This window comes from Caretta caretta, chromosome 7 (genome assembly GCF_965140235.1).
Source record: "Caretta caretta isolate rCarCar2 chromosome 7, rCarCar1.hap1, whole genome shotgun sequence".
NCBI classification, from domain to species: Eukaryota; Metazoa; Chordata; order Testudines; family Cheloniidae; genus Caretta; species Caretta caretta.
In genome coordinates, this window is record NC_134212.1 from 119,745,287 (window position 1) to 119,759,964 (window position 14,678).

The following is a 14,678-nucleotide window of genomic DNA, read 5'->3' on the forward strand; positions in this document are numbered from 1 at the left end:
ATGATCTGCAAAAAAATGTCCCTTAGCACCTTACAGCCCACTCTTGGAATTCCATATACATCGAGCCAGCTGGTTCGGAACAGGCACAGAATCAGCAGCAGCAGGAGCACTAGTTATAACGGGTCAGAATACTTACCACTCGAAGTCCCATTCAGAACAGATGCAAGGCTCCGATACAACAGTTCTGGAGTAGTCTCGACCCAGGGCACACTGGGCTCCAGGCTTGCGTTTCTTATAGATCTTCCTCTCTCCCATGACACAAGGCTCAACCTTTGGCAGCGAAACCATCACGGATTAGAAAGAGAAGAACATGGAGGATTTCTAGTCTTTGCCCAACCACTGTTACTATACAGCAGGATATCAAAGCATCGTGGGGGATGATTTCCAAAGGGCAGTTAAGCACTCTTTGAAAATTAGGAGGGGTTCGTGCTTAATTCCCATTTACACCTTTAAAAAGTTCCTCTGTACAAACTTCAGATCAAGTCTCCCAGACTCCTAACTCCCATTTACACCTTCGTGAACCTCCCCCTACACTAACTTCATCAAACTCTCCCACCGTCCGCCCCCTTGTGCCTCACCCGTTATTGAAACAGAACCAATTATTTCTGTTTTGCGTATGGCAAAAGTCATGCATCATCGAGTGCATCGTCTAAGGTCAAGCAGAGTCAGCGACAAAGCTCAGAGTAGAACCCAGGAGTCCTGACTCCTCCTCCTCTTCCCAGTACCTCTTACTGCCTTGTAGCACTCGGTCATTTTCTTCTAGCGCTATGTAGGGGCTTAAGGCTGAGGTTTTCTAAAGCACTACGAGAGGAAGTTTGAAGGAAAGTTTGACCAGATACAGATTATGTAAGTGAATTACCATAAATCATCTTTTCTCTTAAGTTGAAACAACTTGTTTGGGCCCCCCCACCCCAAAAACCGAATCAACCCAAACCAAAATGCACAATTACATTCCTTATCTTTCTCATGATTATAGATTGCCAAGATGATCCCATGGTATGAAGAATGAGGGAGTTATTATACGCATTACTTTTTATAAAGATCAAGTTTTACCTGTTTGCTATTATCCTGCCTGACTGCACAGAGCTAAATTAAAGGAGGCTGTTGCTGGAGATGAAGCTCAGGCAGAAAGATACAGAAACTGCAGCAAGCCAACCATCTCTCCCAAGTTACAGAGGAGGTAACCAGGCTGAATGGAACTTACAAGAATTTGCAAGGGAAGATTGCGGTGTAGGTCAGACCCACGCATATAGACTTTCTCTGTCGTCTCCCTTTGCACTGCGTGCTACGTTCCTTTGGGTGAATACATAATGCTTTGTATTGAAGAAGCTGGGTTTGAGACACTTTGATCAGAAGCTGTCACAGGAACCCAGAGGAAAAGGGCTTCCAGGTACCAAACACAGTTGACCCTGTCATGTTAAGGCGGCGGGTAAGAAGACAAGAGGAGGGGGGCAGCCCAGAGATGCAGTCTAAGAAAGGTAGGATGAAGATAGTGAAACCTGAGGTGAACCTCAGAGGGACTAGAAGGGGTCCAAGTAGTTTGCCCAGACAGATTAGCAGATGCTTTCCCCTTACTTCATTTTATTTGTTCTGTGTTGTGGCTCTATCCACCTGGTATATTCCAGGTTCCATGATGCTCATTTCTAATGCATCTTCTCTTGCTGATTTCGTTCAGTGACATCACAGTTTCAGTGTTTGTAATGTCACTTCATCACCATGGAAAGAACTGTGACATCACAGTGTAGTCATTTTGCCAAGGACCCCAACCCTACAAACAACTCCCCGAAGGACAGGACTGCATTAACTCCCAGTGGCTTCCCAAGGCCCCAAATGAACCTAATGTGATAATAAGCCAGGTGATTACAGAAGAGAAAGTGTATATACATATAATAAAATAATAATTTGGTCTTCTCTATCCTCTTCCAGTAAAGGGCTCCCAAGAATTTTCCAAACTTCTGTGAGATAAGTAGATACTTTTATATCCATTTTACAGATTGGGAAACTGAGGCACGGAGACAGGAAATGACTTGCATGAGTCAGTGGTAGAGCCAAAAATAGACTCCAGATCTCTTAGATTTAACTCCAAGACCTTACTTTAAATCAGCAATGAGGAACAGCACATGCTAGTGGAAGGGAACTTTTAAACATTGTTACATGTTTAAAAGTACACTGGCATGGAGCTGAAGTTCTTTACCCTTTTTTCTGAGTTCAAAACTATCAGGTGACAGAATTCCTCTGTTGGAGTCTCCCTAGTGACTGATCCAATGATTTTAGGTTAGTTTATCTAAGTGGGCCAGATTCCTGTTTACACTAAGGCCCCTTTATACTTCTCTGGCAGTGTCAAGGGGCCGTAACATGGGAGTACATTACATTACAGGCCCCTCTTACACTGTGAGAGTGGTGGAAAGGGACCTTAGGGCAAATGAGACTCTAGCTCAGTGTGTTTCGCTATGATCTCCTTGCATTCCAAAGCACAAGTTGCATCTAGCCTAGATTTAATGCCATTCTGGAAAAGCAGCAGGAGGAACGATTTGAAATATGCAATAGCTATAGGTCAGAATCGCCTCACTGATTTGATGAATGCTAGATCCTTCCCTTTCTAAACAACAGAGCATGACAGGCTCCTACCCCCGAACACTCTGAGCTTGAAAGGCAGTGTTGTGCCCCATAAAAGACTGCGTAGAGAGTCAATAGTACCTGATCGTGCAGGTGCCAGGTCTGGTAGTCCTCTTTGTTGCACCTCCTGCTGAAGATGGATTTGTAGTCCACTTTGACCAGCTGCCATTCAGAGCGGAGACTGAAGTGGCCAAAAATTCTGAGCATTGGAAAAGAGAGAAAGGCATACACACCGTCAGCCATGGAAATACAGAGCCTCCATACAAAAGTGAACCCAAGGGTGGAAACCGACACAGAATCCTAGAACTCATTACAAGAAAAGAACATAAGACCAGCCATACTGGATCAGACCAAAGGTCCATCTAGCCCAGTATCCTTCCGACAGTGGCCAATGCCAGATGCCCCAGAGGGAATGAACAGAACAGGTAACCGTAAAGTGATCCATTCCCTGTCGCCCATTCACAGCTCCTGGCAAACAGAGGCTAGGGACACCATCCCTGCCCAACCTGGCTAATAGCTATTGATGAATCTGTCCTCCATGAATTTATCTAGTTCTTTTTGGAACCCTGAGCCTTAACCTTCCTGTGCCTCAGTTTCCAATCATCTGTTTGTACGTGGCATCCTGTTCTCGGTTCCTTTGTGTATCCTGTCTTATTAGAGTGTAATGGATACACAATGGACATACTCCTCCTGTATATCTGTAGCACCTGGCATAATGGGGTCCTGATGTGAGCTGTGGCTTTTAGACACTCCTGTCATACATATAATTATAATAAGGAGTAGCCCTATTAAAGCCAATGGAATTACTCAGCTGAATACAGTTATACATGTATTTATAGGATCAGGTCCTTTCTGAGTTGACACGTTCTCACTGGTGTTAAATATTCTGATTCTACAAAAAGGAGAGAAAACCCAAATGTTAAAAAAATCACTACGCAGAGAAGAATCAAATGAAAACAGAGACCAACGTGATGAAGGTGCTTAGAACATAAGAACGGCCATACTGGATCAGACTAATGGTCCATCCAGCCCAGTATGCTGTCTTCCACCAGTGGCTATTGCCAGATTCTTCAAAGGGAATGAACAGAACAGGGAAATCATCAAGTGATCCATCCCCTGTCGTTCAATCCCAGCTTCTGGCAGTCGGGCTTGGTAAACATGATGCAAGATGAGGGCCTGCAAAGACTGCAAACTACCATCTCCTAATTAGTTCAACTTTGCTGGAGTGAGGTCATGTCATGTGACAATTGTTTTCCACCACAGGGCAGGAACTTCCTTTTTTGGCAATTCTTTTGAGCAGGCTGATCATTGCCAATAATTCAGTGACCCATGTGTATGGCCCATCTGGACAAGTAAGGAGATGTCTCTTCCATGATATGCCCCCAAGCCAGTGGATTGCTGCTAGAGGCCCCAACCAACACTGGGGCCTGTTTGTGCCAGATGCTGTACAGGCCCAGGCACATGGAAGGAGCAGAAGAGCTTGCATTCTAGATAGACAGGACAGACAATGGGATACAGCACAGGATTGGGGACTGAGGCACAGGGATGTGAGGGCTGGGATTGTCAGGAAGACCAATGAACATTAAACCCCAGACTAAGCGCTTTGCCCAAGGCAATACCAGATGTCTGTAGGCGGCTTGAATTGGAAGACAGGTTTCTTGAAGCCCAGTGCAGTAACTTCCCCACACGGCCATCCTTCCTCATGCCCATAAAATCTTGCACATGCCTAAGTGTTTGCAAGACTAGGGCCTATGTGAAGCCGACCGTCTTGATGTTACACATTCCGTGCTTTCATCTCATGTGATAAACACTAAGAGAGTTTACTTGGCAGATGCTCACATCTTTTACAAAGAATTAACTCACAACAAAACTGCCTTTAATTAATAAATAACATCAGGTATCTACACAAAAGGCTCCGTTCATCTGGAATCATTCAGCTAGCTGCAGGGAACCTGCTTTTCAATCAAGCAACTACTTCTTATTCCTCACGCCAATGGTTCTTTTCTCCGTAAGAAGCGGCTTTTCAATCAGCTGGAGCCATATTTCCAAAGGGGTGCATGGTGCAAGGAGTCAGGGGCGTAGACATTGGCTGACCACTTTAAAAGCCATAAACAAAGCTACAGTCTCACAGAGGGGAGGCGAAATAAAATGAAATAAACGTGATGGAACAAATCAATGCATCATCAGAACAAGCCAATATGAGCAGCTTGTTTTCCCCAAAGTTGAGAGTCTCAGATGAAGAAGAAAAAAAATCTTAAAAATCAGCAAAATAATTCTTTAACGGAGGTTTTTAAATACATATTGTGACAGTCAGGCCAGATGACTACAAGAGAGTGGTCGAAGGTAGATACATTAGTTCCAGGTTAAGCAGGTCCCTTTTCCCTGGGTAAAATAACAGGGACTATTCCAGAACACTCAGGAACTTTCTAGAACTAATTAAGGCAGGCAGGCTAATTAGGACACCTGTAGCCAATTGGGAAGCTGCTAGAATTAATTAAGGCTAATCAGGACACCTGGTTTAAAAAGGCTGTCACTCCAGTTAATGAGGTGTGCGGGTAAGGAGCTGGGAGTGAGAGGACGTGCTGCTGGAGGACTGAGGAGTACAAGTGTTAACAGACATCAGGAGGAAGGTCCTGTGGTGAGGACAAAGAAGGTGTTGGGAGGAGACCAAGGGGAAGTAGGCCAGGGAGTTGTAGCTGTCGTGCAGCTGTTCCAGAAGGCACTCTAGACAGCTGCAGTCCACAGGGCCCTGGGCTGGAACCCAGGGTAGAGGGTGGCCTGGGTTCCCCACAAACCTCCCAACTCCTGACCCAACACAGGAGCTTCCACCAGAGGGGAAGGTCTCTGAGCTGGTCCCCGACCCACATCCGCAGAAACTGCGGGGATTGTTCTTACTCTTTTTTCCCCATGCTGGCCAGTGATGAGGTTATCTGAGTGAACGGCAGATTTGAGCCACGAAAGTGGCCAAACTGAGGGTGACTCTGAATCTCTGAGGTGAGCAAAATCCACCAGTAAGCGCAGGACCCACCAAGGTAGAGGAGGAACTTTATCACAATATATATATATATGATTTGTTAAATCTACATCATTTCCAATGTTCAACTAGAAGCAGGTGTCACTGTATCACCTTAGCTAGAGGGTTGATAGGTATTTTTCCAACACACCACACTTTTCGCCAACCTAAAATTCAACCAGGTTATTCATGAGCTTAGGGGGTTTTAAAATTCTTTTAGATACAAAAAAGTGGGGGAATTGCAAGATGGTTTGCAAGCCTCACAGTGAGAGGGGAAGAAAAACAAAGATCAAGAGAGTGCAACCCTCAAGACACAAACATCTCTAACCTACACAGCACTGTAACCTTATAGCTGTAACCCTCATCCCAACCTCTCCAGCGTTTGCCAACATCCCTTGCTCTGCCTCATCTTACCCTAGATTGTAAACTGCTAAAGGCTCAAGGCTTTGCCTCTCCTCTGACTGCAAAGTACTATGCAAGCTTACAGTGCTGTGGAAATGCAAATGTAGGGAGCGGTGCAAGACACAGGATTAGTGGCATTGATGGAGGGCCAGATAGGGACAGAGACCCCTATAACAGGGAGGGAGCAGCTGCACTGCCCTGGGGGCAGCTTCGGAAGGGACTGCACCATTGGATATATACAATCCTTCCCCCAGTACCTCGACATGCAGGGCAAGTGTGTGTGCTGTACCTGCCCTTTGGGTGGTGCCTTCCTACTCCCACCTGCTCAGTTCTGCAGACCTGTGTGGCGTCTCGATGAATGTGGGGCAATGATCTCCCCTCATTCACCTCCGCTTTGGTGACGTGGGCTAGAGTCAGGCACAGCCGGAGCCTGAGGCAGGTGGGAGAGGCCCTAGGCTCTGGGGAACTCTCACCTTTTTAAGCTGACTGCATTTTGACGCCCAGCGGGTTAGTTTTATTTCCCTCACTGGATGCCGTAAAACCAGCTTCACGCCCATGAATGGCAACATCGGACGCATACTCAGTAGCTCCGGCAGCAACAGCTTCATACCCACCAGCTCTGCATTCAGTAACCGCGTCCTCTGTATGTGCCTAGCTAGTGGCTAAGATATTCCACTGAGTCACGGTGTCGCTTCTCCTCGAAACCTGGGTCCCGCTGGATTTGAATCAGGTGATTTAAACGAGGGCAAAGGGAGGTTAGATGACGTGAATGTCACTCCGTTTAGTGAGCCAGGTGGTATAAAGCGGCCTAGTCCCATTGACTCCAACAAAGCAATGCTGATTTAGATCAGCTGAGGGTCTGGCCCAGGGTGTCTATTTAATTGAATTGTAGCTCCCTCCCCCCAGGAGCTTACCTTGGTTCCTGGGTCTCTGTGTGCTAGTAACTCAGGGAGAGGCATGCTGCCCCTAGGAGGAAGGGGGACCAAGGGCAGGCTCAGAGGCTGCTAGGTAACGAAGTGGGGGAGAGAGGGGAGCCATTATTTCGAGTGATAGGGCCCCAGAGCTCAGGGGCGTGACAGCCAGGTGCCTGGATGGCCACCAGTGTGCCTGTTCAGAGGAGGAGCAGTGTCGGAGAGAAAGGAGGGGGTTGGAGTCAAGTGATTGACAAGCAAAAGCCCGAGAGCACCGTGAGAGGGCAAAAGCTATTTTGAAAGGCTTGGGAGCCAGTCACTGAAAGAGCAGGGCCATAAGCGCTGACTGGATGGGCTCGAGGAAGGGGATGGGAAGAAGAGGGGTGGAGGTGGGGCCTTGGAGGAAGGGGTGGAGCGGGAGCAGGGGTGGAGCCGGGGCACGAAAAGGCGGGGTGGGGGCAGGGCCTGGGGCGGAGCGGGGGTTGAGCACCCCCAGGCGGAAATTAGAAGCTGGCAGCTGGGAAGGCTTGCTGTGGGTGAGTCCGAGGCCTGCATGCAGGGTCTCCATGAGAATTGGCCTCTGGGAACATGGTAGCAATATCCCTAAACTTCTTCCTTTCCCTCTTCCAGGCAACTCCCAGTTTAGAGAGTTTTGCTAGGAAAACGCCGTACCCAGGCAGGCTGAGTTAGTCTTTCAGCTCCCTTGATAAAATCAGTTACCACAAGGCAGGTACTGCTCGTGCGGCTAGTTCAGGGCTGCCTGCCTGCTGCGATTGTATCTGAGCTCTGTAGGAGGAGATCAGGAGTTAGGATTTTCAGGATAGTTATAATCTGCACCTGATCCCTGCATCCCTTTATGGTGAGGGAAATCTTGGGAACAGAAGCAGCCTGATTCCTGTATGAAGAGGACACCTGCCAACTGTGACTGCCAGCTGCTATGTAGTTGCTGAGGAGTCTGGATTCATCTCTGAACCTGTGGATCATTTGTGGAGTGGTGAATGCACCCTATTTTAGTTAGACCATCAGGGAAACTGTCTGGAGTCCCCCTATTCCTTGAACTGTGTCCTCAAGCCAGGGAATAAGGGTTTGGTGATTTTATTACCTGCTGCCTATTTAACCCGTAGAGGGACTTACCATCTTATCCAACATGCACATCTTTGGGGCCAGATTGAACCCAGGCAGCCAAGTTGCTTATTGCTGCTACAGGAGATACATTGTCACAGGTCCTCAAGGGCCACCGCCAACCAACAGGACCACACATTTTTCTCTTGCTATATCAGGTCACGTGACTGGAGAAGGTCATGGGTATTATCAGCATGGGCACTGGTGACCCTGAAATTCGTGTTTTACCTTGTTCTGTTCTATTTGTTTCCCGTTTAATACAATTACTCTGTTGACTATATTGTGAGTTTGTGTTATTTCTTGGGAGTTGCCAACTATCTGGCACATAAGTGGGGGTTGCCCTGTGCTTAGAATTTTCCTTCCAAGCTGCCCTGGAAGGAGCAAGGGAGGGGGAGACACCACCAAATAAATTCATATGGGAAGAAAATAAGGGAAGTTACATTACACCCTGTTGAGCTAGAGGTGGTTTCCAGATGAATCCAGGCCTGTCCATCACAACCTGTAAGGAGACTAGCATTAAAGGAGTTAGCCGGGTCAACAGGATGCTACAACATCATCAACAGAGAAATAAACATTTTCTTGAACCCAACAGACAACACGGCTAGAGAAACCAAGAAATAGCGACTGGCCAGGACAGGGGCGTAAGAGTCGTCTCAAGATGAGCCACCGGAGTCTCCCTCTGCACTAACATTAGCAGACTATACAGCAGGGAAAGCAGAAAGCTGCATTGACCTTTCATCAGCAACAAAACTCACCAGAGCCACTTGCTTTTTGAACAAAAAGAAAAACATTGAAATGCTTGCATGGTAATGACAATTAATGGGAAAAACAAGGTTTCCTAAGTGGAAGGGAATATATTAGCATTCCAAAAGCACGAAGTGTTAGCTACTCTTTAATTAAATGATTTCAAAGAAGATCTTTGTATATAATTGCTGTAATTTAGATGGAAACAATACTATGCTAAATGCAATTAGAGCAATATGAACTGTAAGGGATGTTTCCCTCTGTGCTGCTGACATGGTTCCGGGTCACCTGATTCTTATAAGAAGTGTTTTGGATTTTTTTTAATAAAAAGTTTCTTAATGCTGATAAGCTATCATGATCCAGCCTTCGGTGCTAAGAGCTGCAAGCAGGCAAGCAAAGCTGTTGTATCTCCACTCTGGATATACAGTCACCAATAATCTGTCCCACCAAGATACCTATAGCCCTTTTCTGATGTACAAACTCATCAACCCAGTGAAGGCTGCATTTCTAGATACACGTGGTCCTGCCTCAGCATGGGGGGATGGACTAGGTGACCTCTCGAAGTCCCATCCAGCCCTACATTTCTGTGATTCATTTGAAGGTAGAGGGCATGGACTTTTTAAGAGTAATTAAGGAAAAGGAATGGTAGGAGACTATTAAAAGAATATATTCCCAAGGGAAGTGGAGAAAGCCCCATCCAAGTTGGACGTGTGAAAGTAAGCTCAAGAGAACATTGTAGGGAACAGACCCTGCTCTGACAGGGGATGCAGGGGGTGACCACCCCTACCAGGTACTCTAGCTTGTGAGGTTCTGTAGTGGGGTCATAAAATAGCTCAATTTGGGATCAGAAAGGCTAAGCGTTTATTTTAAAGTATGGTTATGGCCAGGAAAGCAACCATGGTACTGGGACAGCATTTAACGATGCTGTGGTACGATGCTGTGGTACGATGCTGTGGTTACCATGTACCTGTCTATCATGTGGCTGATCTAAGTGGGGTTATGAAAGGAAGGTAATCAGAGGTGAATGGGAGGTTATCATTAGGGAAGGGGCATGCCCTCTCCTCTCCCAGTTGTCTGACACTGGAAAGGTCCCAGTCATTGGAGTTGACTTGTTATTGTTCTGAGTTTGTATTTTTGGAAATAAAGCTAGGCCTCAGGAAAGGGATATGAAAAGACGTAGCTGGGGGGTTATTTTTCTGTCTCCAGCGTGGGCGTCTGTACACGGACATGCCTCAGGGCATGTCTACACTACAAACTTAAGTCAACCTATATTAGGTCGAATTACAGCCACAGCAGTTACTACAGTGGTTCATGTCCACGCTACCCCTCTTTCTGTCACTGGTGCACATCCTCACCAAGAGCGCTTCTAGCAACTTACGAGGAGCAGTGTGGGGGGCTGAAAGCCCAGGCTCTCAGCTCCACACGCAGCTCCCTGCTGGGAGCCCAGCTGCCCCCCACCCCCAGCTCTCGGCTCCCTATTGCCCCCTGGGTTCCTGGTGGGGAGCTTCACTGCCGGAGTCTCGGTGGCTGCCAGGTTCCCAGTGCAGAGCCTGGAGCCTGGGTGGTAGGCCAGCTCGAAGCCGGGAGCTGGGAGCATGGGCAGCAGCCCAGCTCAGAGCAGGAAGCCAGGACCCTGCAGGGCATCCCAGCTGGGAGCGGGGAGCCCGGGCCGCAGCCCAGATGGGAGCCAGGAGCCCAGGCAGCAGCCCAGCTGGGAGTGAGGAGCTGGGAGTCTGAGCGGCAGCCTGGCTCAGAGCAGGGAGCAGGGAGCCAGGAGCCTGGGTGGAGTGGGGAGCTGGGAACAGCTGGGCTGTAGCTGGAGCCCCTATCCCCTTTCCCCCTTTCCCGGGATGACAGCCTTAGCTGTGTGCCTGGCCTGGAAGCCTACCAACCTTTGTTCTCAATTTCATGGCTCCAGCAGGGAGCTGTGAAATTGACAAGAATGACAACCAACAGCCAATGTAAGTAATGCAGTGTCTACCTGGACATAAGCCCCATGCCTCTCGAGGGCATGCAGTTATTATGTTGGTGTAGCAGGGCACTTACATTTGTGGGAGTAAGGCTGTGGTAGACACTGATATAATTAGGTTGACGTAAGATACCTTATGTCGACCTAATAGACCAGACCTGAGTTACCTGTACCTTTCCATTCAGCATAGCAGCTCCATGAGTGTGGACTTGTCTACACTACAGGGGAAATTTGATCTCAGCTACGTAATTTGACTTACATGAATAGCATAACTCAAATCGATGTAGCTTAGATCTACTTACCGTGGGGTCCACACTATGTGATGTCAATGGGATACGCTCTCCCATTGACTCCCCTTACTCTTTTCGATCAGGTGGAGTACAGGAGTCGACGGGAGAGCGATCAGCAGTCAGTTTAGTGGGTCTTCACTAGACCCACTAAATTGACCACCGATGCATCGATTGCCGCTTGTCGATCGCCCAGTAAGCGTAGACAAGCCCTGAGTCTGTCTTGTATCTGGTTACTTTACTCACTAATTTAGGGAATTCCCCCCCCCCAAATATTGCTAACTGTCTGGAAGCAATACAGATAAAGCAGAACAAGGTGAACTCTTAATTCTGTCTCACACAACCTCAGTAACATTGTCAATCAGGATGTAACTGCAGCACCTTAACTGCTAGCTGTGTTGGAAGAAGATGAAAGATGAGCGCTTGGTTTTCAAGAGCCTACTTTGGAAAGTCAATACGAAAAGCCATCTTTAGATTTCCCATCTGAGCAGGTCTTATCTGGATGTCATTGCGAAGCAATAAATATGGGAGGGCAGATGGCATTGAGACAGAGACACTTTTCTGACTAAGTACACTTTAACAAGTATTTTCCATTCTGGGCCATAAAACGATAATTTACTGTCCATAGACATGACAGATTTAATTTTCATTCCTCAAAGTAAACAGTTAAAATTCATGTGAATTCCCAGCGAACACAAGAGCGTCGACTCAACCACCTTCATTCTCAGCTCTCAATTAAGCCATTGCTAAGGAACTACAAATCCCATCCCAATCCCTTCAGTTACAAAAATTAGGTTATGCTTTTATTGCAGGGCTGAATGTCATTAATTTGCAAGCAAATTATTAGAAACCCAGAAAACAGTTCTGAAACGCCTGCAGATTTACGATGAAGTCATTTCGGAAAAGGTCAGTGGCAACACTGCTATAATTAAATCTTTCATTAATTTTTTAAATACACAACAACTTACAAATGCAGTATAAATTGACCAGACGACCTTGCTGGAAATTATTACAGCACTCTTTCATGTTGTACAATAATCTAGCTGTCCAAAGATTGCATTTCCTCTCCTTCCTTGTTTTAATTGACGATGGAATTTCATGTTTGTTGCGTAGCAATATTTAGTAGTGGTGGGTCGGGATGGCTTGGGGGTTATGAAACACCAACTTTTTGCCCTCCATCGCTTCAAAACCCACTCCAGCTTGGTAAGTGAGAAAAAGTTCTAACATTGTCACAGCCAATGAGTTCCCTAGACAAAAGGTCTTAGTGGTAACAGTCTGGGTCCATTGCTGCTGGTGGCTGGGGATGACACTAGATAGGGAGGACTCTGAGTTACAACAGAGTGTTCTTTCCCAGGTGTCTGGCTGGTGGGTCTTGCTCACATGCTCAGGATCTAACTGATTGCCATATTTGGGGTCAGGAAGGAATTTTCCTCCGGGTCAGATTAGCAGAGATGCTGGGGGGGCAGAGGGGTTCACCTTTCTCTGCAGCATGGGGCATGGGTCACTTGCAGGTTTAAACTAGTGTAAATAGCAAATTCTCTGCAACTTGAAGCTTTTAAACCATGGTTTGAGGACCTCAGTAACTCAGCCAGAGGTTAGGGGTTTATGACAGGAGTGGGTGGGTGACGTTTTGTGGCCTGCAATGTGCAGAAGGTCGGATCATGATAGCTCCTTCTGACCTTTAAGTCTATGAGTTTAAGAAAAGCCAATGGCTACCGAGGCATGGAAATGCAAGTGCCTCCTCAGTCCTAAATCAAGCCCCTTTATATCATGTTTGAAATAACCTGACAATATACCGGGCAAACATGCGTGGCTGCTGTCTGTATTTGGTTGGACCTGTTCTCTGGATATATAAAGGCCTTTGATCTCCAGAGTTGCCCATCTAACTCGTAATGGAAGCTAGAGCACTGGGGCATTTGCAATGCATCATATTGTTGACTGAGTCTTACAAACCCCTCATTGATAAAACAAGATTTGACGGAGCCTGAAGATGTCAAGCGGAAAGTGAGCACTAAGAACATCGCGCAGAGACCCTGATCTCACAGACACAGCAAGCATCTTCATTCGTTCCGCAAATATTAGTACTTTCCTTCAATTGCTAACATCAAGGTTGGTGAGATAACAATTTGGCTCACTTTGTTTCTGGTACAGGCCACAACACAATCCCCTTTGAAGTTAGATATTGTCAGAATTCGGCCCAATACAATATATGGTTTATTTACAAAATACTTTAAAGTTTATTTTTCTTCTATAAATACATTAACTAATTCATTAAAATCCTAGCAACTTAGCCCCTTTGTAATGTACCCTGTGGCGTGACACTCCATATTCTTCATAGAAATATTTCAGAGGAACAGCCGTGTTAGTCTGTATTCGCAAAAAGAAAAGGAGTACTTGTGGCACCTTAGAGACTAACCAATTTATTTGAGCATGAGCTTTCGTGAGCTACAGCTCACTTCATCCGGATCAAGTGAGCTGTATTCATTGGATAAAGTGAGCTGTAGCTCACGAAAGCTCATGCTCAAATAAATTGGTTAGTCTCTAAGGTGCCACAAGTACTCCTTTTCTTTTTTCATAGAAATATTGTTATGATATGAATATGGCCTAACTAAGATATAGATTTATGCAAGATGGGTCTTGTAAGGTACCAGTGGAAAGGATATAATTTACTAAATGTGATTATCCAATTTGTATGCATGTATCCTTTCTGTATCTAAAGTTAGGAATATGGACTATGTAACAATTACAACTGGGTGTATATTTGGGAGACACCCACCAGACAACCGGCCATCACACCCTCGATGGGCCATTAGGAAGAAACAATAAGACTTTAAAGATACTAATCTCTCTCCTTCCTGAGAGGCATCCTGAGACATAGCTATGACACCACCAGGTCAGGTGGTCCTGTCACCTGGTACTAAGCACCATCTTGGACTTCTAGTAATTTTCCACTAAAAGGAGGGGGAGGTCAAGACTGGGAAACAAACGATTCCTGCCTTATGTAAATCTTAAAGGCTGGGCAGTAAGGCAAACAGGACTCTCCTCCATTGCCTACCCAAGAAGAAAGACTGCTGAAAGTACCCAAAGGGACAAAGGAACTAACCTGAGGGAAAAGGCAGGAGTGAGTCCAGACTGAGACAGGGGTCCAGTCTGTAAGAAGAAATAACTGGAACTCTAAGCTACAGAAACTCTGCAACTTGCCTAAAATAACATTAAGTGTGATAAATTACTTCTTGAAACCAGTCTCTTTAAGATCTTAAACTTAGTATGCGTGTTTTGTTTTATTTGCTCGTAATCTGCTTTGTTCTCTTTGCTATCCCTTATAATCACTTAAAATCTGCCTTTTATAGTTAATACATTTGTTTTGTTTATTATTAAATCCAGTTTGTGCAATTTATGACTGCCAAGAAGTTGTGCATATCTCTCTTCACATTGAGGGAGAGGGAAAATTTTTATGAGCTTGCACTGTGTAGATCTTTCTATACAGTGCAAGACAGTATTGTTTTGTGTTTATTCCCCAAAGGGGGTATGCACGTAAGTGCTGGGTGAATCCTCTCACACAGAGCTGACTTCAGTCTGTGTTTGCAGCTGGGTGTGGCCCTACCTGTGTGTGT

General features: G+C 46.1%; 1 protein-coding gene across 1 annotated transcript in view; it reads right to left on the reverse strand.

Annotated features, from left to right (window-relative positions):
• Window positions 1–14,678, reverse strand: part of SORCS3 (sortilin related VPS10 domain containing receptor 3) — a 500,711-nt gene that overhangs the window by 58,046 nt on the left and 427,987 nt on the right. Inside the window, exons 15-16 of the mRNA XM_048857132.2 lie at window positions 2,698–2,815; window positions 137–270 (exon numbers count right to left, since the gene is read on the reverse strand). Coding sequence (XP_048713089.2) covers window positions 137–270; window positions 2,698–2,815 — 252 coding nt within the window. The remainder of the gene's footprint in view (window positions 1–136; window positions 271–2,697; window positions 2,816–14,678) is intronic.